This window comes from Nansenia antarctica (assembly GCF_963989245.1).
Source record: "Nansenia antarctica genome assembly, chromosome: 5".
Classification (NCBI taxonomy): domain Eukaryota; kingdom Metazoa; phylum Chordata; class Actinopteri; order Argentiniformes; family Microstomatidae; genus Nansenia; species Nansenia antarctica.
This window is the reverse complement of record NC_137690.1, coordinates 15,193,549-15,216,661: the sequence shown is the minus strand read 5'-3', so window position 1 is coordinate 15,216,661 and position 23,113 is coordinate 15,193,549. Positions and strand designations below refer to the sequence as shown.

General features: G+C 46.5%; 1 protein-coding gene across 1 annotated transcript; it reads left to right on the top strand.

The window, feature by feature from the left end:
* Window positions 1-1,409: 1,409 nt before the first annotated feature.
* On the top strand, window positions 1,410-23,000 carry LOC308159006 (rapamycin-insensitive companion of mTOR-like; the record flags this gene model as incomplete). Its single annotated transcript, XM_080532744.1, has 37 exons — window positions 1,410-1,458; window positions 1,584-1,631; window positions 2,742-2,839; window positions 4,519-4,583; window positions 4,739-4,870; window positions 5,076-5,139; window positions 6,070-6,196; window positions 6,433-6,602; window positions 7,215-7,282; window positions 7,405-7,472; window positions 7,559-7,641; window positions 7,895-7,982; window positions 8,218-8,308; window positions 8,417-8,483; window positions 8,588-8,668; window positions 8,818-8,918; window positions 9,046-9,211; window positions 9,367-9,468; window positions 9,617-9,663; window positions 9,760-9,895; window positions 11,530-11,729; window positions 11,994-12,120; window positions 12,464-12,628; window positions 12,765-12,841; window positions 13,069-13,147; window positions 13,348-13,457; window positions 13,794-13,881; window positions 14,033-14,125; window positions 14,302-14,408; window positions 14,592-14,821; window positions 16,882-18,010; window positions 19,842-20,092; window positions 20,330-20,539; window positions 20,810-20,968; window positions 21,089-21,212; window positions 21,319-21,457; window positions 21,541-23,000. 37 exons carry the CDS (start codon window positions 1,410-1,412, stop codon window positions 21,619-21,621), a joined length of 5,220 nt encoding a protein of 1,739 aa, XP_080388870.1. The 3' UTR covers window positions 21,622-23,000.
* Between the last annotated feature and the right edge of the window lie 113 nt (window positions 23,001-23,113).

Here is a 23,113-nt window from a genome sequence, read left to right as displayed (position 1 = left end):
CATTGGGACACATCCTAAAAAATAACAAAATTGCTTACCACAACTATGCGGATGACACTCAAATCTACATAGCCCTCTCACTGAATGACTATAGTATAGTCCCATTGACAATCTCTGTAATTGCATTGAACAAATTCACAAAAATTGTGTCGGACCCCAGGAAGACTAGCTAATGTCATGGCATTAGCTAATGGGGATAATAATAATAATAATAATAAACAAACAAACAAACAAACAAACGTAAACTCAATGACTAAATTAGCCTACTATCACCTGAAAAAAACATAGCAAGAATGAGAGGTTTCATGTCCAAACAAGACCATGAAAAACTCATCCATACATTTGTTTCGAGTAGACTTGATTATTGTAATGGTCTACTAACAGGCCTATCTAAAGGAGCTGTTCGTAAATTGCAGCTCATCCAAAACGCCGCTGCTAAGCTCCTAACAAAAATTGTTTGAACACATTACACCAATCCTGAGATCCCTACACTGGCTACCAGTCTCTCAGAGAATTGAATTCAAAGTACTCCATCACAAAATGGTCTTGGACAAAAATACATATCAGATCTCCTCCCACCCAATATTCCAGCAAGGCCCCTAAGGTCAGCTGAGACTAATCCGCTAATCATTCCAAGAGTGAAAACAAAATATGGTGCAGCAGCTTTCATAAATGTTTGATCTATTTACTTATTATATCTGCTTTTTATTCATTGTCTCTTATCTTGTTAAATGTTTATCTATTTAATTGCTCTCTCTCTCTCTCTCTCTCTCTCTCTCTCTAAATTCTTGCAATTTTAATTTAAATTACTATCCTCCTCTTGCTGTATTTTTATGCTGTATGTAAAGCACTTTGAATTGCCCGTTGTATGAAATAAACTTGCCTTGCCTTGCCTATGACACCACTGAAATGTAGTGCAACTGATCATGTTTTTATCTGGAATAAAATACTTCAAATGTGGTTGTTTTTTAACATGATGGTTTTGTTCTGTTTATTAGTGAAATTCAAGTGAATGGAAGGCTTGCTAAAAGGCTGGGGCTAAGATTTGGGAAAGGGTTTGGAGTTGAAGTTCTCCAAAAGGAGAGCAGATAGGTTGGACAAATATGACACTTTGCTACATTAAAAGTTCATGTTCACTATGTAGCTCGCTACACTAAACTAGTAGGTCACCTTTGAACCCAGCTTGAACTATTGTCAGGACGCACGAGAGCGGCGCGGACACGCCACTCTGGCGGAAATGATGTGCACGAACGATAAACGCATTCCGTGTCGTCTCGCGACAAGGCACGAAGTTTCCGGTGTTGTGTATGTTCTAGTCTCGCGACAAGGCACGAAGTTTCCGGTGTTGTGTATGTTCTAGTCTCGCGACAAGGCACGAAGTTTCCGGTGTTGTGTATGTTCCTGGAAACATGGCGGTCAGCATCCGCGGCCGTCCTATCCGAAGTCTTCGGATGCGAGGTAAGCATGAACACCTCGACCCGACGTCGGCTTTAGAAACTTCACATCAAAAACACCCGTGTTCTTTAGTCTCTGATGACCCCGGAGTGACCCCTCACCATGTCCGCCATGTGTCCCTTTGACAGGTCGGAATGACAGCGGAGAGGAGAACGTACCGCTCGACCTGGCCAGAGGTAAGACGTGGGACTCGCGGAGTGAAAGCGATTATCTTATTCGCCAAAATGGATGTTTTTTTGTTTTTTTTCAACAACCGATGCGATAGGGGGTATTTCATATGATTGTATCTGTATACGAATGTTGTTTTTAGCTAGCTAACTTAGGGATCTAAATACTCCGCCAGCTTGTCGGAACACCTCCATCGAGCCACACCGAAGAGGCGTAGCAGCAAAGCTCTCCTCCAGCCACGATGACGCGGTGTTGTTTTGATTAGTGAGTGGGATAGCTTAGCATTAGCCAGCCTGGCTAGTATTATTATTATTCGAGAGATATTTGTTATGCCCTGGGAGAAGTAGGTCTATTTTAGCTCTCCAATGTTTATGATGATTTGGCGTGTGCATACCGTTTTCAAAGATCCAATGGTTGGATGTGACACGAACTGTCAGATTTGCAACAACAGTCTTGTTCAGAAGCAGCTTACAAGCTATAATAAACATGGCGAAGAGGAGTAGCCCTGTGAATTAAGTCCGCTTATTTGGAGGAATCCTCTTGCTAACTGCACATGTGGGTTTTCTCAATTGTGTCGATTTGGCAACTATGTCTGGGTGCAACATTGAGATTCATCAAAAGAAGCTAGCCCCCACGGGTCCTACACAAGATGGTTGCTTTTGCCATCACAACAACTCTTGCCGACGGTACCAGACAGTGTTTTCATTTGAGCCCGATCGACATCCTTGAAAGGACCACGCCTCTCGGCAATACCCGAGTGAACATCATTTGAGCTTCGCACATATTTGCACATTATTCCTGAAGCTCCTAGCACTTCCACTCGTGAATAACAACACCAGATTCTGCCAAGCATGTCGAGTTATACAGAGCCGTCAATACAGCCACGTTTATTTGTAGATTTCCAGCCACCATATATAGTTTACGTGGAAAAACAAAAGACACTTCCGACTTTTGACCCTGATGAAACATGCCTCCCATTTCGATGCCCCGGGTTTGTTTACTGTACACATTGTGTTCATGTGACCAGCTAAAAACGAGTTTCTGCTACAGACCAATAGTGGTTCCTTGAGCTGTTCTGTTGAAATGATGTTGTATTTCTCGCACATTTACTTTCACAGAACCTTCTGACAACCTGCGTGAAATCCTTCAAAATGTAGCCAAACCCCATGGCGTGACCAATATGCGGAAACTGGGCCACTTGAACAATTTCATAAAGGTATGTTAATTTATGTAGTGATGACGATGAAGATGACAGCCATCATTGTCTACCATGTTGTATTTACCTTATGGTTTCAGTTTCACTTTTATAAGGAGAGGAAGCCACTTTAGACTATTGTGATATCCCACATTAGATTATTGAGTTGCGCCCGCTGAGCCTATTCTCTCTGTAGCCGTCGACCTCTCCTTGCCCCTCTCCTCCCTGGTGCCAATGCCAACAGGCCTAGCTGTGCCTGTCATTGTGATGCTGACAGTAAGTGTAACAGGAGCTCTAGGGATGGGGATAGAGCAGCTCTGTGTGAGCTAATGTGCATCAACAGCACTCTGGTTTTGAAACCAGAGATTTTCAACGTCTGGTATTGTTGTTCTTATGAAACTTGAGACGTTGGATATGGAGTCTCCCTTCTCTCCAAGGTTGCACTGCAATGCTGGATCTGTACCTTCTGCTCCCCCCTGGCCCATGTCATGGTTGTTATGCTGATAGTGGGTGTTAAAGTAAGGTTGTGTCTCTTGAACTAGTAAGACAAGCCTCTGTCACAAAGCTTCGACGTTCTGACCTGTGTTAGGAATCAGAATCAGAATAGTTTTTATTACATCCAATGTACAGGTACACAAGAGTACAATTCTTAGGTTCTTCGACAAGTATTGCAGCAGGATACAAAATCAACAATAATAGAATAAAGAAAAAGTGAGGTAAGTAATAATAATAAAGTAGAATACGGTAATAAAGGGATGGTAGTCGTACCACAGCGGTAGTTTGAACAGTTTCTGATTGGGGTGGCTGGGGTCCTTGATCATCCCTGACATGGGAACGATGTATTAAATAGTAAGATGCTTTGTTTAGCATTTCTAACCCATGCTGATTCAGTTTCTTTATACACTAGAGCCCTGGGGAGAGCAAACCTACAATTTCAGCATTTTTTTGTCCACTTATTTTCTATGGGTTCATTGCTATCCTATCCTGCAGGTTTTAGGAAGATGTAACTAACTAAGCCGACTAGTAGTAAGAGGGCTGAGACAGAGCTGTGTGTCTACACCTGACTGTCTTGTTTACAGCTGGATAGAATCGTGTGTGTGTGTGTGTGTGTGTGTGTGTGTGTGCGTGTGTGTGCGTGTGTGTGTGTGTGTGTGCGTGCGTGCACGTGTGTGCGCGTGTGCACGTGTGTGTGTGTGCGCGTGCGTGCTGTGTCTCCTTTTAAGGATTCCAGGACAGAGAAGGGTGACCTAATCCCCCTGTAGTGTCACATGCCCCCTCCCTTCCAGCCCACCCCCGCCCGCCTGGGCTCTGACATCACCACTGATCCCAAACATCATCTCTCCCCTCCCACCCTGCTCTGCAGTGCACAGTTAAAGAGCATGGTGTTTTGTTTCAGCCTTAGAGCTAACTGCTAAAGTTCACTATTATTATTATGCTATGAAAAGTGATATACGATTTCACATTGTGCACACAGGAACAACATGCCACATAGATGTAATGCTATTATCACCATTGATTCGCCTGAACATAATACCTATGTTAAAAGTAGTGTTGAAGTAGCCATGAACTCATAGTATAGTTGACGTGCGTCTCTGTCACTGTGTTTATATATATGTTTTCAATGTTAAAAGGACAGTCAGAAGCTCCAATATATTCTCCCTCAAAGTTAAGCAAGTTAAGTGCTGTACTTTGTGTTTCAGGTGCTATTAAGCATTGGCCACAGCGAGGAGAAGTTTGGATTTACATATGAAGAAATCATTGTTTGGTAAGTTTGGTGCCAATTGGTGGTTCATAGTTAGCTGGTACGTGCCCATTGGTGTGTGTCTAGAGTGCGTGTCCAATGTATGACATGATGTCTGAGTGTCCATTGTGTATCAGTGTGCGTGTGCATTAACCGCCTTGTGTAATTTCCACCCCCAGCTTGCGGCTAGCCCTTCTAAATGAGGCGAAGGAGGTGCGTGCTGCAGGGCTGCGGGCGCTGCGCTACCTCATCAGAGACAGCAGTGTACTACAGAAGGTCCTCACACTGCAGGTGGACTACCTGATTGCAAGGTGAGGCCTCCATCCTGTCCACCCCCACTCACTGCCCCTTACTACAGATCTAGGATCAGGTTGCACAGTACCCCAAATCCTAAATCTGGGAAACTAGACCATGTATCAATATGTATGCAGGAACCACCTGTAACTACACTTAGCAGCGATGTTGAAAGTCATTCATCAGGTCTGTGATCTGTTGTTCCCTGTGTGCTGTGCTCAGGTGCATTGACATCCAACAGAGCAACGAGGGAGAGAGGACTCAGGCTCTGAGACTGGTCCGAAAGGTAAGATGGCCCTGTGTCTTACTGCATAACCATGCTCTGCATGCATACTGGATGAACCTACACGGTACCTGCCTAATGTTCTGACTTTATTATGATCATGACACATCGATGGTAAATGGACTGTACTTCTAAGGCGCCTTATTCCAAAGCACTTTACAATGGCCTCTCATTCACCCATTCACACACATTCACACGCCAATGGCAGCAAGCAACCACTCCCCGCTCATTGGGAGCAATTTGCGGTTCAGTGTCTTGCCCAAGGACACCTCGACACGTGGCCAGACGGGGATCGAACACATATGACTGTGAATTCATAGGTGGAGTGACACTTTGACTGTTTCAGACCATGACATGATGATGAGAGGATACCCTTGTTCACGTTGTACTTTAAAGCTATTTTGGTGACAGATGCTAGATCTGCATAGGGCCAGCACGGTACCAGTATAATATAGTCATTCTGTGTTGGAGTGAGTATGTGGATGGTACGCACAGGCTTGCGGGCTGGAGTATTTATAGCTCCATCTGTAGTTTACTGTAAACGCTAACGCGCGCGCACACACACACACACACACACACACACACACACACACACAGTGGCTCTGGTTTCTATATACAACACTTAGCTAAGTTAATGACCAGTGACCATACTGGAATTCAGTAACCTAATAAAGCCCAATATGTTTGCCCAGGCAACAACCATTTCACAGTTGTTGTTTTCTTTACCCTGGTGGCAATTGCACACTAGAATATGTTCTCAAATATCTGCTCAATCGTTTGTTTCATTTGACATGTGTCAAAAAAGGTTTCTAGAGTAGCTACATCAGCCAGAAGCTAGTTAATAAGGCAGCTTAACCAATGTTTTCTAGTTAAGACTGTTTAGTTTTAAGTCTTCTCCCTTTCACCTGTTCTCCTCACCTCCTCCCTCTCAAGATGATCACAGTGAACGCGATGCTGTTCCCCAGCTCCATCGCTAACTCTCTCATTGCCGTGGGAACGGATGGGCTTCAGGAGAGAGACCGCATGGTCCGTGCTGCTATTGCTATCGTCTGTGAGCTGGGTGGGTACCGAGGTCTACACTTGTAGAGAGTTTGCTTAAGGCAAATTGGTTGTGGATTAAGGAAAAGGGACTAGGCGAGGAACTAATTGTAGACTATTGAGATGCGCCCCTGATGTGTCAGAACCTACAGGTGGAAATATATTGAAAAGAAGAGACCTCACTTTTATGTACTGTCAATAAGGAAGAGGAAGGCTCTCTATACGTTGATATGTAAGGCATCCATTCCTGTCCTGTAGCTCTGAAGAACCCAGAGGTGGTGGCTAAGAGAGGGGGTCTCAGCACCATACTGAAGAGTGTGATCGACTGTCAACTGAGCCGCATCAACGAGGCCCTGATCACCACCATCCTCCACCTGCTCAACCACCCACACACCAGGCAGTATGTGCGAATTGATGTCGAGCTCGAGGTACGCATCGACACAGGCTCTCTCTCTCTCTCTCTCTCTCTCTCTCTCTCTCTCTCTCTCTCTCTCTCTCTCTCTCTCTCTCTCTCTCTCTCTCTCTCTCTCGCTCTCGCTCTCGCTCTCGCTCTCGCTCTCGCTCTCGCTCTCATACACATACACATACACACACACACACACGCACACTCATAGGAAGCCACTATTATGATGAGCCCACTAGGCCGGGAACCATTTCAGTAAGGATTAACCTCGGGTTGCCTTTCTCTTTCCCATGGAGATTACAGTGATCAGTTACATCAGCCCTCTAAAGCCTCTCTCTCCCCAACATGTCCTGTCTGTAAACAGATACTGCTCCTCATACCTAGATCAGGGGGCACCTCACCAAGCACTGACTCATAGTCATAATAGGCTGATGGAAATAACTATATGATATCCATGATCTGTATCACTGTGAATGTGGGGACTTACTTACTATAACAACAAATGCCCATTGACACGATACAGCAAATGAAATATCTCCATTCTTGATGTTGTTATGTTTCTGAATCCTGACAAGAAGAAGATTGCACTCATCTACTACATGTGTATGACTTGGTGTGTTCTTCTCTGTCTTTCCAGCAAATCCTCGCACCTTTCACAGACTTCCACTACCGGCACAATGCAGACACGGCAGAAGGGCAGCTCAAGTGAGTGTGTGTGTGTGTGTGTGTGTGTCCTGCACATGTCCTGTTCCTACAGTATGTCCAGTGTCATGTGTCAATTTTGTGATCATGTTTTATGTTAAGTGTTTCTGTGTGTGTGTCCTCAGGGAGGACCGCGAGGCACGTTTCCTGTCCAGTCGGATGGCCATAGTGGCAGCCTTCCGTTCCTGGTCTGGTAAGAACCTCTCCCTGTTTTTGAAGTCTTTATTGTTGCTATCATGAAAGTGTAAAGGGTTGACTCTTATCTCCTTTTGTGTGCAGGGATCATCAACCTGTGCAGGATTGGGAACTCTGGAATACAGTCTCTAATTGGCCTGCTCTGTATACCAAATATGGAAGTGAGGGTGGGTACTAGAATTGCTCTCTATACTAAATATGGAAGTGGGGGTGGGTCCTAGACCTGCTCTCTATACCAAATATGGAAGTGGGGGTGGGTCCTCCTGGACCTGCTCAGTGTATCAAATGTAGAAATGAGGGTGGGTATTGGAACTGTAATTTTGATGATGATGAAATGTCAAGATCATGTCATCTCTATGGTTTGTTATACATGAAGAGAACATTAAATGCATGTCCCTGTATATCCCTTGTGCCCCGCAGAAAAGCTTGTTGGAGGTCTTGTATGAGATCTTCAGGCTTCCTCTCCCCATTGTAACGCATGACTTTACTGAAGCTCTTCTCAGTGTGGGTGAGTAAACATATCCACCTCCTTATTAGCATTTTAGCGTCACATTCTAGTTTTGTACTCATCAACGATAAGTCTTTGCTTTGTCAAACAAGACAACGACCAGTCGCCTGGTAGCAGAAACGATCTGGTGTCCAGGCTTATACAACTACATTACACAGCATCCTCCTCCTCTCTGGTATGTCTTGCGTATTTCCAGAGGCGTTACTGAGCCATGTTGTCCTCTTATCCCTCACAGATCCCAGTAGGTGCCAGGACAGCTGGAGACTGTCCGATGGCTTCGTGGCTGCCGAGGCCAAAGTCATTCTCCCGCATCGAGCACGGTCCAGGTGAGAGGATGATGATGCCATTGAATGAGAAGAAATGGCCAACAGTTATGAAATCCACAGGATGTTGTTCCCATGTGCCTTATATGTTTTTGGTGGTGTGTTTTTCAGGCCTGACCTGATGGATAACTACCTGGGCCTGGTTCTCTCTGCCTTCATCTCCAGTGGGCTTCTAGAGGTATGGAAACATGAGAGGAAGTGTGTGTACTTTAGCAATACCTGTGAGCGCATGTTAAGTAGACTGACAAAACATGTCTAACACACCCTGTCCCCTCTCTCTAGGGCCTGGTTGAGGTGGTGACCAGCGCTGAGGACCAGACCTCTGTGAGAGCCACCATCCTCCTAGGAGAACTCCTGCACATGGTACTATTACAGAGAACCTGTTCCTGATATGATACGGCTCATTTTTCTGCCCAGTTGTTACATTGATATTACTGTTTTAATTACCTGCTTTCTCCCTCTCTCTCTCTCTCTCTCTCTCTCTCTCTCTCCTCTTCCTTCATGTCCTTTAGGCCAACACCATCCTCCCTCACTCGCACAGTCACCATCTGCACTGCTTACCCACCCTCATCAACATGGCCGCCTCCTTTGACATCCCCCAAGAAAAACGCCTGTGAGTACGGACACACGGTCACATGGACACACAGACACACGGATACACACACACACAGGAGAAATACTGAGAAGCACACCAATTTCCCCAATGATCTTTGTTTATGATTGTTATTCTGACTTTTTAGTCGGGCGAGTGCAGCGGTCAACCACCTAAAGCGCTTCCATGAGAAGAAGAAGCGAGGACCCAAACCATACAGCCTCTATTTGGACCACATAGTCCGCAAGTCTGCGTCAGCTCACCACAGGAAGGAGTCATACACACGTGCACACAGGGACATCTATGCCATTAAGGTACACACAAACACACACAAACACATTTTCATAGTAGATTGTGTACATTTATTTTTATAGGTCAGTCCTCATGCGTGCGTGTGTGTGTGTGTGTGTGTGTGTGTGTGTGTGTGTGTGTGCGTATGTGTGCGTATGTACCAACCTGTGTGTTTTAGGACACCGAGGAAGCACTGATGATGAACCTGAGAGACAGTCACATCCTGAACCACAAGCAGAATCTTGACTGGAACTGGCTCCTTATAGCTACCATCCTCAAGGTAAGGCCTAGCACCAGTGTGTCTCTTAGCTTCTGTTTCATCATATGGTTGTTTGTTCCTGCCTAGGACTACAGGTGCAAATTGGCTTAACAGCTATTAGCCATGGTCTTAATCATTGGATTCAATGCAATTTTGTTTTCTCTCTCAGTGGCCCAATGTTAACCTCAGGAACAACAAAGATGAGCAGATGCACAAGTAAGACCGTCCACCAACCCAAACACAACCACACGAATCGAACCAGCTTTTGTTGCTGTACTTTATATAACTGACCTTGTTTGGGGTGTTCTGCAGGTTTGTGCGGAGGTTGCTGTACTTTTATAAGCCAAGCAGTAAACTGTATGCTGGGCTAGAGCTGGACCACGCCAAGGCCAGACAGCTCACTGTGGTGGGCTGTCAGTTTGTCGAGTTCCTTCTGGAGTCTGAGGAGGTGAGACACACACATTCACACACTGATATTGATACCCATGGTGGTACCATGTCTCGGTATAGGAGGACCTAGTACAGGGGTCGGCAACCTATGGCACGCGTGCCAGCAGTGGCACGCGACAGTTTAATCAGTGGCACGCAAGCAATAAGTGCGAGAATGGGAGAATGTTTTTAATTTTTTTTATATGTTGGCCGCGTTCGTAAATTCGCGCACACTGGGTTCAACCTCACAATGGGACCAAGTCATTTGATTGGACTAGAGGCAGTCTCAGGGACGCTCCGGCGCTCTCAGGGCGAATTTACGAATGCAGCCGCAGCTCGCGAGCCGCATGTGGCTCTTTGCCTGTCTCTGTGCGGCTCTTTAATCCATTCATTAAAAGTGCGTGGCTCGCTCTCTGTGTCTCAATAGGCGTCGTTTTGGTATGGCAATTCATGGCACTCGCCATACCTGGCTTAACATTTTTTAAAATCTGAAACACGCTTAGTCATTTTGGTGATTGTATCCACTCCACACAACGGTAACTCAAATCCTCCCGGCTCCATCTCACCACACCAGCCAGGCGCTGTAGTGGAGCGCAGGGTTGCCAGACGGGATTTGACAATTTCAAGCCCAACCAGTCTAAAAGCTGCCGAATCCACCCGTCCAGTGTGACCAAAAGTAGCCCAATCTGGCAACACTGGAGCGGGACATCGGTTCCTCAATAAACAAGCCATGAGTAACGTTAATGTTAAAACCTTGTCCACGATTCTCGTTCATTCAGGTGTGTTAAACAAACTAATGCCATTTACATACTGTTGGTTCAAATGTAACATATTAATGAACAAGTTCATGTCATGTTGTCAGTACAAACATGTTCTAATGTTATTTTAGTGAGTTCGCTAGTTAGCGAACATTAAAGATTACAAGAGCTAGTTTACGTATGTCAACAATGTCTCTATTCTCAATAATTTCAGTAATAATTGTACCAAATTGGGGCCAGTAACCCTGACTTGTGTGTGAGTAAGTTATATGTGTGTGCAAGCATGTTTTTGATATTATCAATCGTCTCACTTTTACTAGGTGAGCTGGTAAAACAAATATGCCAGGGGAAAAAAGGACATTGGCATAAAGACCTCTTTTGGTCAAAGGGCAGCAGAGACAAGTACAGGGACACAGGTGAGGTCTAAACAGGTGACAGGGACAGGGACACAGGTGAGGTCTAATCTAGCGTTTTAACAGTGCAGTTCGTTTAGAGTTGAGCTAAATCTGTTATGTTTTGTTTCTAAGGAGATTGAACCAGTCTGCCACTAGGAAAGATGTAGATTACCACCTAGATACTGTAGTTGTCTCCTTTATTAATTACCTTAATGTCACATAAGTAAATTGTATAGAAACAACTCACCAAAATTGACTATTTTACAACTGTTTTGAAAAAAAAATCCACCGAGGGGGGGGGGGGGAAATGTGCAGATCTGTTGGTCTGTTTGGTTTGGTTTGATGTCGAGTCATAATTAATGTTGATATTGTGGTTGGCACACTGACTAACAAGAAAATACAAAAATGGCACTTCATATCAAAAAGGTTGCCTACCCCTGACCTAGTAAGTCGAAATGGCGATATCTATGCTTCCTTGACCCCCCTCCATGTGTGTCCAGGATGGCCAGGCGTACCTGGAGGAGCTGGTCAAGGATATGGTATCATGGCTGTCTTCCTCCTTGGGCCTGAAGCCTGAGCGCTGTCTCCAGAGCAACGGCCTGCTCACAAACCTCAGCCAGCACTACTTCCTGTTCCTGGGAACACTCTCTGCCCACCAGAATGGGGTTAAGTTGCTGGAGAAGTGTAGTCTGTTCCAGTGGTATGTCTAACCTAACCCTCACCATCCCTCATGGGGTTAAATTGCTGGAAAAGTGTAGTCTGTTCCAGTTGTCTTATCTCATTTTTGGCAGTCTTGGCTAGTCGGTTGGCAAGTCTTGTCAAACCACTGTAGAGATGAGAACATAATACACCTCTCACCTATATTACCTGCATTACCTTCTTGATTTCAGTAATCCACTTCAGTAATCTAATTTTAGCCACCCTAACCCAACTATTTCTGTCTATCTGTGTGTCGTCTCCTCAGTCTGCTGAACCTGTGCTCAGTGAAGAACCAGGACCCAGTGTTGAAGCTAGCAGTGTCTACACTGGACTACAGCAGAGACGGCCTGGCCAGAGTCATCCTCTCCAAGATTCTCACTGCTTCCACCGACGTACGGCCTGACACACAGATCAGACCACAGGGAGACATGCACACTTACATGTATTCTGGTACATCCAGACATGTATCCAGACATACATCCATCCATCCATCCAGACATGTATGAGAACATATATTGAATGTATTGAACACCGCTTATCCTGAGCAAAAGCACTCTCATTCCTCTCATTCCCCCAATCTGACCATAAGGGCCTGCTGACTGTAATCACCTGCACATGTCAATGAGTACTCACCTCTGTTACTCACCCTAACCATCTCCCTTTCTCTCTGTCTCTCTCTCTGTCTCTCTCTCTCTCTCTCTCTCTCTCTCTCTCTCTCTCTCTCTCTCTGAGCAGACGTGCAGGCTATATGCCACTAAGCACCTGCGTGTGTTACTGAGGGCGGGGGTGGAGTTCTTCAGTAACTGGGGCATGGAGCTGCTGGTCACCCAGCTACATGACCACAGCAAGGCCGTCTCCATGGAAGCCCTGGACATACTGGACGAGGCCTGCGAGGACAAGGTGTGTGTGGGGGTGTGTGTGTGTGTGTGTGTGGGGGTGTGTGTGTGTGTGGGTGTGGGTGTGTGGGCGAGGTTGTTTTACTGTCTTGTTGACATGGTCTGATGTGCTGTGGTTTTGTTGTGATCCCCCCCCCTAGGCCAACCTGCATGCGCTGATCCAGCTCAAACCAGCTCTGTCCCACCTGGGAGACAAGGGCCTCCTGCTGCTACTCAGGTGAGTCCTAAACACACACACACACATGCGCGCGCACACACACACACACACACACACAAACACTATTCTCCCAGAAAGGAAACAGTCTTTCATCTTTTTACTGGTCTGTATTTGTAATAAGAGCCCTCCTTTATTGATGCCATTGTTTTTTCAGCTTTGATTTTCAGCCATTCATCCCGAGCACAGGTATGCTGTTCTCAGTCTAACACCAGTCTCCCTCTGTGCAGGTTCCTGTCCATCCCTAAGGGCTTCTCTTACCTCAACGAGAGGGGCTACGTCAACAAACAGCTGGACAAATGGCAGAAGGTACACTATGTTCGTCTCTGTTCCGTTGTTCAACACGGAACCAGAAATACTCGCATTTCCTTATCTCTATTCAGAGGAGATATGTTTACACACTTTGTATGGGGAAGTTATTCGTCCTGTAACTTTGAATACCTTTGCATCAAGCTTATTAGCTTTTCACATATTATTGCTCTCTGATCCGAACCGCTGTTGTCTTGCAGGAGTACAACCTGAAGTACGTGGACCTGATCGAGGAGCAGCTCAACGAAGCATTAACGACATACCGCAAACCCGTGGACGGAGATAACTACGTTAGACGCAGCAACCAAAGGTGCGGGCGGGGGGGCTTAGCTGGCTGTTAGTGAAAAACCGAGGTAAAAAAGTGTGTGTGTGTGTGGGGGGAGCTTAAGTGGCTGTTAGTGAAAAACAAAGGTAAAGTGAAAAACACAGCTCTGGTCCTGGAGAGCCATGGTTCAGCCCAGCACTGACTAATCACAAGTCTTAAGTACTTGAATCAGGTGATCAGGGCTGGTACAAAAGGGTTGGGGGAAGGTAACCACACTGATACACAAGCTGACTCCCTTACCTAGTACAGCTTTTCTAAATCTTCGGGAAAATGATGTGTTCTCTCTCTGATGTCACTGTTTGCGCATTGTTTTGTTTCTAGGTTACAAAGACCAAACGTCTTTCTCCCTGTGCACTTGTACGGTCAGCTGGTTCATGACAAGACAGGCTGCCACCTGCTGGAGGCTCAGGTAACTACATGGCTCTTTAAAATTACACAATATACTTCTACTATTTAGTATCAAACGGCTTATAATTACAACCTCACAGCTATCATTGTTAGATGGAGAGCAACAGTTTGCTTCCAGCCCAGGAGTAACACACCTCTCTCTCCCTCTCCAGAGTGTGGTTCCTGACCTCAGCTACACGGTTCGCTCCCCGATGCTGGACACCTGGGAGGGCATCAAACAGCTGAAGGCTGCCCTCTGGGCTCTGGTCAGTCACTTCCACAATCAGGACTTTATATTTGCTAATCAACACATCGATCAATAGATCAGCCAGCGATATCATAGGACCTTTTATATTAATTAAGAAAACAGAGGGGGGTTTTGTGTTAGTTTTGGTGTGGTGTTGTGAGAGGATGTTTAAACAACAGTATGCTTTCCCTCCAGGGTAACATTGGCTCGTCCAACTGGGGTCTGAATCTCCTGCAGGAGGAGAATGTTATCCCTGACATCCTGGTCATGGCCCAGCACTGTGAGGTGCTGTCTATACGAGGGTAGGGGATCACACATGCACAAGCATACATGCGCGAACGCACACACACACACACACACACACACACACACACACACACACACACACACACACGTGATGATTCTAACCTTTCCTCTCTTTACCCAATGTGTTTAAGACTGTGTGCTCTCTCTCTCTCTCTCTCTCTCTCTCTCTCTCTCTCTAGGACGTGTGTGTACGTGTTGGGAGTGATCTCTAAGACCAGACAGGGCTGTGAGGTGATGAAGCAGTATGGCTGGGACACAGTCAGACACAGTCGCAGGACGCTGTGGCCCATCACCCCAGACGAGGTGGACACGCTGCTGACCTCTGAACTCTCCTCCGTACCGAGCACACTCAGTCTCAACTCCGAGTCCACCAGCTCCCGACACAACAGTGAGAGCGAATCACAGCCAAGTGAGTACTAGGACAGGTTATCATTGGACACTTTCATACAGTATGGTTTCCCTTCACTAGGATTATGATTAACCATTGAGTGGTTTTCTGGAGGGAAAAAAGCTTGTTAGTTTGATTTTTTCCCCATTGTTAAAGTACCCGACTTTTGTTATATTCTTTATTTATTGTAAAAAAAAGAAAGAGAAGAGATGGCATGCAGGATATGTCCGCGGCCGGAAACCCTGCGGTTGCATGGTTGACGCTTAACCCGCTACACCACCTAAGCGCCCCGACTTTTGTTATATTCTAATCATAATATACAGTGATGCTTAAAAGTATGCGAACCCCTTGAGCAGTTTAGAGTTTTCTGTTGTTTTATGATTTTATTATGTTATCATCACCAGTTTTCTATATATGAAATGTCAGGTTTATGTTTATCAATTGCATGTACTTGTTTAGAGGGAATTGTGTGAGTAGCCAAAAAACTACATGAAACATGGAATTAGTGTATGTGCAAAAGTAAGTGAACCCCTAAATGCATTGGTAAAATCAAGTAGGTAATAGATTCAGGTGAAACACATTTGGGTGCTTATTTAATAAATTAAGCAGACCAATCAAATGAGACATCCTTAGGAAAAGGGTTGGGCAACACAGATTAAAAGAGAGAGGAAAAAAACAACCAAACCACTGTAGTGCCAAGGTGTACCTACACTGATCTACAATGCCGAGAGGAAAGGAGATAATCCGAGGACATCAGGAAGACATCAGCCCATCAGTCTGGGTTTAAGCTATAAGACCATCTCCAAAAGATTCCAGCTCCATCCATCCACTGTAAGACAAATCATTTACAAATGGAGGGCATTCAACATGACCGCAATGCTGCCTAGAAGTGGACACCCTCAAAACTATCACCAAGAAGCACCAGAAAAAGAATAAATCAGGTAAAGGCCAACCCACACATCAGAGTTGCAGACCTCTCAGGCAGCATCTGCTAAGGTAAATGTACATTAGTCTACAATCAGACGAAAATGTAATAGACATGTATAGGGGTGGGCATCGACGATCGATAATTGATCGATAAGGATCTTGGTCGATCACAAAAGAAAAAATGTGGTCGATCACAAACAAAAACAAAAAAAACTTTTTTTTTTTTTTTGTGATCGACCAAGATCCTTATCGATCAATTATCGATCGTCGATGCCCACCCCTAGTTTCAACTTTGCCAGAGAACACTTGGAAAAAACCAGAGGCCTTCTGGAAGTCCATTCTCTGGATAGATGAGTCCAAGATAGAATGATTTGGTCACAATCAAAACCGCCATGTTTGGAGAAAAGCCAACACTGCATACCAAGAAAAGAACCTCCTCCCAACAGTGAAGCATGGTGGTGGAAATGTGAAGATCTGGGGCAGCTTTTTCTGCCTCTGGACCTGGACGACTCCATATTATCCAGGGAAACATGAATTCTCATGCCTATCAACAATTTATTGATCAGAATCGCCTGCCATCAGTCAGGAGGTTGAAGCTGGGCTGAAAATGGGTTGTGCAAAAAGACAACGACCCAAAGCATACCAGCAAAACTACCAAGGATTGGCTGAAAAGAAAGAGGGTTCGTACTCTGGATTGGCCTAGTTCTGCCAGGAGGAGGGGGCAAACAGCAGATGCGAAAGACTGGTCAGTGGTTACAGAAGACGTTTGGTTGAAGTAATGGCTGCAAAAGGAGGTGCCACAAGCTACTAACTAAAAGCGATCACATACTTTTGCACATGTCAAATTTTCTGTTTTTGTGAGATAAACCACTTTTGTAGAATAAATAATGAAAATAGATAATTATTTTTTGTTTGTGTCCATTATTTGGAAAGTCTGCTTTACAAATTGGTGTTTGGATATACATTTAATAAGGTTGTTATAATTTTTTACAAAAACAATGACTGGAGGGTTCACAAACTTTCAAGCAGCACTGTATTCTCATCCTCTGTCATTTCTCTGTCTCACACATACAGTATATTGTACTAAACTGTATGTTACGTATTTTTCCATATGCATGTTGTGTAACATGTATGTATGTTCCCTGTGATCTCAGGCATGTACATCCTGGACGATGACCGGTGTGAAGTTCTGGACGAATCGGACGATTCCTCCCTCTACCTGCGCTCCAAACCCATGAAGGACCGCAGTCCCTTCACCATCCTGGCCTCCACCCGCTTCGTACGCAACCGCTTCCTTAACTCCCTCTCCCTCCCCAGCAAGAAGCTACGCAGCACCAGCGACCCCAAGACTGGGGGCGGCTCCCGAACCCCAACCGAGCCCAAACTGGGAGGTGTGAGGAGGAACCGGACAGTGACAGAGCCCTCCATCTACTCCTCGAGCCAGGGGGATGTTTTCACCCCCCTGTTCAACGGCAGGGGGATGCCCAAGAGCCCCACGGTCAGCCTGGAGACCTCCTTCGTGGGAACCAAGGGGGGCTCGGAAGAGCAGTTGCTGGGGGAGGGGAGACTGGCCCGGGGAGGAGGGTCCGGCCTGGGGCTGAGCTCTGGAGGGTCTGGGGGTCTGGTGATGGGTCTAGGGGGGCAAGTGGGAGCCGTGGTGGAGCCCCCCAACAAAGACCGGGAGCACAGCAGCCGAGAGCGTCTGGCAGGAGGGGATGGAGGATCCTCTTCCTCTGGTGGCGGGGGAGGAAATGGGGGAGGAGGGGGAGGGACTCAGTTCAAGAGCCGCAGTCAGAGCTTCAACACGGACACCACCACCAGTGGCATCAGCTCCATGAGCTCCAGCCCTTCCAGGGAAACGGTGGGGCCCGACCCCGAACCCGAATCCTCGGACTGCATTAGCCTCAACACGGTGGTGTCCGCCAAGACGGTCAAAACTCTGTGCTCCCTCACCCCCCAGGCCCAGAGCAACCACCTCCCCCTCTCCAAGTCCAACTCTGTCGCCCTCGTCCCTCCCGGCTCCTCACACACCCTCCCCCGCAGAGCCCAGTCCCTCAAGACTCCCTCCGTACTCAACATCAAGAGTTTGGCGGACTGTAGCTTCATGTACACCAGTCCGCGGGACGCCCTAGGCTACGCCACACTACGGAGGCTACAGCAGCAGAGGATACATCCGTCTCTGTCCCACAGCGAAGCGCTCTCGTCTCCAGCTAAAGATGTGTTGTTCACTGATACCATCACCATGAAGACGGGCAGCCTGGACTCCAGGCTTACGCCGCGCAGGTAACGTAACCTAGACACACACACACACACAGATAACATAAAGCACACTAACACAACCTTTGTCATTTGACTTGTCATTTTTCATGCTTTCTCATTGTCTCTATGTAATTGTATTCATTTGTCTGGTTATATCCAGGTTGCATGGCTCTGTCTGTCTAATCATTGTCTCCTATTGTTGTCTTCTTCCTCATTGTGTGTGTGAGCTCACTAGGTCAGTGCAGACAGGCCAACATTAAAGTAGAGTGAGGGGGTACTCGGGTAAAGTTTGTAACGTGTGTGTGTGTGTGTGTGTGTGTGTGTCAGGATGTATGCTAAGAGGGATAGCTGTCCATCCCCCACCATCTCTGCTGCACCACATCGCAGACTGTCCAGAGCTCCCCTCCCTCGGTGGGTGGACTACTCTAGCCTCCCCCTTCAGATACCCGCTGGTACCTTAGAAACCTGCTGCTTCACAGTCCAGCTCTCCCTCTGGTCTGTCTCTAGAGCCCCAGGCCTTTTAGGTGGACTTCTGCTGCTAGCCTCCCCTTCAACTCCTTTAGAAAGGAGCACAAACACACACAGACAAATAACATAAGGCACACTAACGCAACCTTTGTCATTTGACTTGTCATTTTTCATGCTTTCTCATTGTCTGTGCGTAATTGTATTTATTTGTCTGGTTATATCCAGGTTGCATGGCTCTGTCTGTCTAATCATTGTCTCCGATTGTTGTCTTTTACCTCATTGTGTGTGTGAGCTCACTAGATCAGTGCAGACAGGCCAACATTAAAGTAGAGTGAGGGGGTACTTGGTACTTGGGTAAAAGTGTGTAACAAGTGTGTGTGTGTGTGTGTGTGTGTGTGTGTGTCAGGATGCATGCTAAGAGGGATAGCTGTCCATGCCCCACCATCTCTGCTGCACCACAACGCAGACTGTCCAGAGCTCTCGTCCCTCGGTGGGTGGACTACTCTAGCCTCCCCCTTCAGATACCCGCTGGTACCTTAGAAACCTGGTGCTTCACAGTCCAGCTCTCCCTCTGGTCTGTCTCTAGAGCCCCAGGCCTTTGAGGTGGACTGCTGCTTCCCCTTCAACTCCTTTAGAAAACCTTTCTCCTTTATGGTTTACTTACGGATGTTTCTAGAAGGGTAGTAGTAAGTGTTAACACACTAGTTCGCCTAGACTGTAGCTGGGGTGAGTAGACTCACTGGTCTGGTATCCAGGTTGCATGACTCTGTCTCTCTAATCATTGTCTCCTATTGTTGTCTTCTTCCTCATTGTGTGTGTGAGCTCACTAGCTCAGTGCAGACAGGCCAACATTAAAGTAGAGTGAGGGGGTACTCGGTACTCGGGTAAAAGTTGTAACAAGTGTGTGTGTGTGTGTGTGTCAGGATGTATGCTAAGAGGGATAGCTGGCCATGCCCCAGCACCTCCGCTGCACCGCATCGCAGACTGTCCAGAACTCTCGTCCCTCGGTGGGTGGACTACTCTAGCCTCCCCCTTCAGATACCTTAGAAACCTGGTGCTTCACAGTCCAGCTCTCCCTCTGGTCTGTCTCTAGAGCCCCAGGCCTTTGAGGTGGACTGCTGCTTCCCCTTCAACTCCTTTAGAAAACCTCCTTCTCCTTTATGGTTTACTCACAGATATGGTTCTAGAAGAGTAGTAGTAAGTGTTAACACGCCTCCTAGTTCTCCTAGACTGTAGGTGGGGTGAGTAGGCTCACTGGTCTGGTGTAGTCTGAGTGAACCTGTTGGCTTGTAGCTGGTGCTGTGAGACGTTTGTCTGTCTGTCTGTCTTTTGTTCCTCTCACACGCCCCATATCTCCGTCTGCCTCTGACTTCCTCTCCCTCCCCAGGTTCCTGAAGGCTCTGAGTTTTGCCTCTCTGGACAAAGAGGAGCTGCTCAGCCCGATAAACCAGACGACTCTCCACCGCTGCTCCTCTGTGCGCTCCATGGTCTCCAGCGCCACCTACGGGTGCAACGATGACTACATTGGCCTGGCTCTGCCCCTGGACATCAACGCCATGTTCCACATCCGGGACACTCCCTACTTCCAACAGAGCACCAGCCCACTCTCGGAAGACAATTTCTTCTTCGGAGACGACGGTAAAGAGTCTGTCTTCAATCCATCACCCTGTAGGAGAAATGGAGTGAATGAATAGAGAGAGAGAGAGATTTGGTGTAGAGGAAAAAAAAGTGTGGAAGGTGGAGGGATTGGTGGAGAGGTGCAGGAATGGGTAGAAGAATGGTAGGGTTTATGGAGGTAGAGAGATTGACAAAGAGGTGGATGAATGGGTGGAGAGATGGTGAAATGATGTCTCTCTCTCTTTTGGGTGTGTGTAGATTCGGAGCGCCCCCCTCTCCCGGTGCTGAAGCAGCAGTTCAGTATCTCTGAGCTGATGGCCCACAGAGAGAACAACCAGAACCATACCCTGGGTCCAGAGGAGACGGGCCTACAAGAACACACGGACGATAACTGCCTCTACTGTGTAGGAGCCACTGTACTGGGCTACCACACGAAACCCCAGATCAACAACACACACACACGCACAGGTGGGGGATGACCACACACATGCTTTACACACGCACACATGCTGTACACATACACATTAGATTAGATTCAATTTGTTTCAACTTCAAATTGCACAGAGTACAAGTACTGAGACAACGAAATGTAGTTGCTTGCTGTACACACACACACACACACACACTCGCAGTACATACACACAAAGTTCAATAAACACTTGTGCAGGTGATGCAAACATGTATACATACAAATAGGCCACTGTTCCAGTAGGTAATGGTGATCCTCTCCTTTAACAGACTACGTCGAATTCCCTGCATCTGGGTGGGTAGGCCAGAGCAGCCATCGTCTAGAGGTCATGCCTCAGTCCAAGTTCTCTGGGGTCTCAGGCTGCAGCGACGCTGCTGTCTCCCAGGGCTCCATCTGCAGTACACCCACCCCATCTGACCTCGTACTGGGTAACACACACACACACACACATACCCTTATAGCAAACCCACATTTGCCACGACATTCTGGAAATATTTTTGATTGGCTGTGTAAAAGGTTTTTGATGGCCGGTTGTGTGTGTCCATTAGGGGGGAAGGCAATCTCAGAGGATGCCCCGGCCTGCCGGATCGTCCTGAGAAAGGAGGTGCTTCGCCTCGTCATCAACCTCAGCTCCTCTGTAGGAACCAAAGGCCACGAGACAGGACTACTGACGTAAGACACACACACACACACACACACGGTCACGCACACACACCAGCCACAAAAGGGGACTAGTCTGACTGCTCTCTTTCTCTTTCTCTCTCTCCTCCCTTGATAGGATAAAGGAGAAGTTCCCCTATGCGTTTGATGATATCTGTCTGTATTCAGAGGTGTCTCACCTCTTGGCCCATTGCATGTTCCGCCTGCCCTCACGACGCTTCATCCAGGAGCTGTTTCAGGATGTGCACTTCATACCGGTAAGGGGCTTTACACTCTTCTCTCTTTTCCGCCTATGCCCTGTGCTTTGATCTTGTTCTTATGTCATTTCCTGTTCCCTCAGATGTACGAGGAAGCAGAAGCGATCCTGTCAATGCCGCCAAAATCTGTCGACTTGGAAACAGATCCCCCCACGGAATCCTGATACTCTGTCCCTCCACCCTATCAGCACTGCCCAGGCGAGAGAAGAGTGTGAGAATGGAGGGATATGGCTACAAGAGGGGGAGACCGCTTTGCACGTTGCAAGTTCAGTATGGTGATTGGAGCATGGATTGAGAGAGGAAAGGTTTTCTTCTACAAAGGAGAGGAGAGCTGAAGATTGAGGAGATCAAACTCTTATGAACAAAATGAACCCAATACTCCTAATGCTGTTTCAGACCAACAGGGGGAGTAGTTTTACCAAATACTGGATGCCCAAACCTGAGCAATGGGCACAAGGCGCTGAATTGACCTGACACAACAAGCTGGATCATTAAGACTGTGTTTTTAAAAATGCACCTTTTCCTCTCCTCGGAGATGGTGTGTTCTGTTATCAAATAATAATGAAAAAAAAGGCATGTTCAGTCCATCCCAGTGAGTTCTGGACCCAACCTCTTTTCCCTCTATATGTAAAACACTACAGAGGGTCCCACTGTGTTGAGACTGGGACCCTCCCCCCACACCCCTAGACAGTTCCTGCTAGAGAGGGTTGTCCTGTGATCCCCTGAGTTCATCACTTCCAACTGGCTGTAGCCTCAGATCAAATGACTCAACCACCAACTACTTTTCTATTTATTTCTTAATAAGACTCAGACAATCAAGCATCAGTAGTGTTTTTGTTTGTTGGCAATCACCACCATCTCGCTGTGTCCATCTCTGACCTGTTGTGGCTAGAATGGCATGCCATTTCCCCTAGGCTGCATACATCTACATGTGCTACTTCCTATAGTTGTTCAGATGTTTCCTTCTCAGAGGGTTTCAGGAGGTTGGTTGGTGAAAGCAGACTGGTATTCTGTCCATTCTTACCTGACTTCAGGTCATCATCTAGTTTACCATGCCACATTCAAGACAGCCCATTGCCTCCCTCTGTGTACTTTACCTCTTCTGCTTTTATCCCACTGCATGTGCAAACTGCATGTCAGAACTGTAGTATCATCTTATCATTGTCACTCTTTTTCTTTTCCTGGAAATTATTAATCCAAATGCTTTTATTAATTCCTTAGGCTGTCATCACGCGTTTACAAATGGGGGAAATGAAATTGTCCCCTGATTTGTATTCACCATACAATATCGCTGTCTTATCATTTGCTGAGATTAGGGGCCGGTGATGTGATAATTTAAGGATTGGTGAAAGGTTTCCAGGGAAACAGGGGAGCCCTGTTTCTTATTGGCTAGATTTGCTATATTGCTGCTACAAGTGGACTCGTAGAGAGATGATTTATAGATCGGCTGAATGACGCCAGACCTGATCTATTTATTATATATCTGTACCATAGCAGACAGAGCAACGAAAGAAGAAAAAAATGTTATTTATATTTTTCCTTGAGACTGTATTATAATTTAAAAGGATTTTTTTTTTTGCCTGAATCGTGGTTTCCCTTGTATAATGTGTACAGTATGTTTTAGGACATTGTTGACCTAAAGAAGCATACAATCCT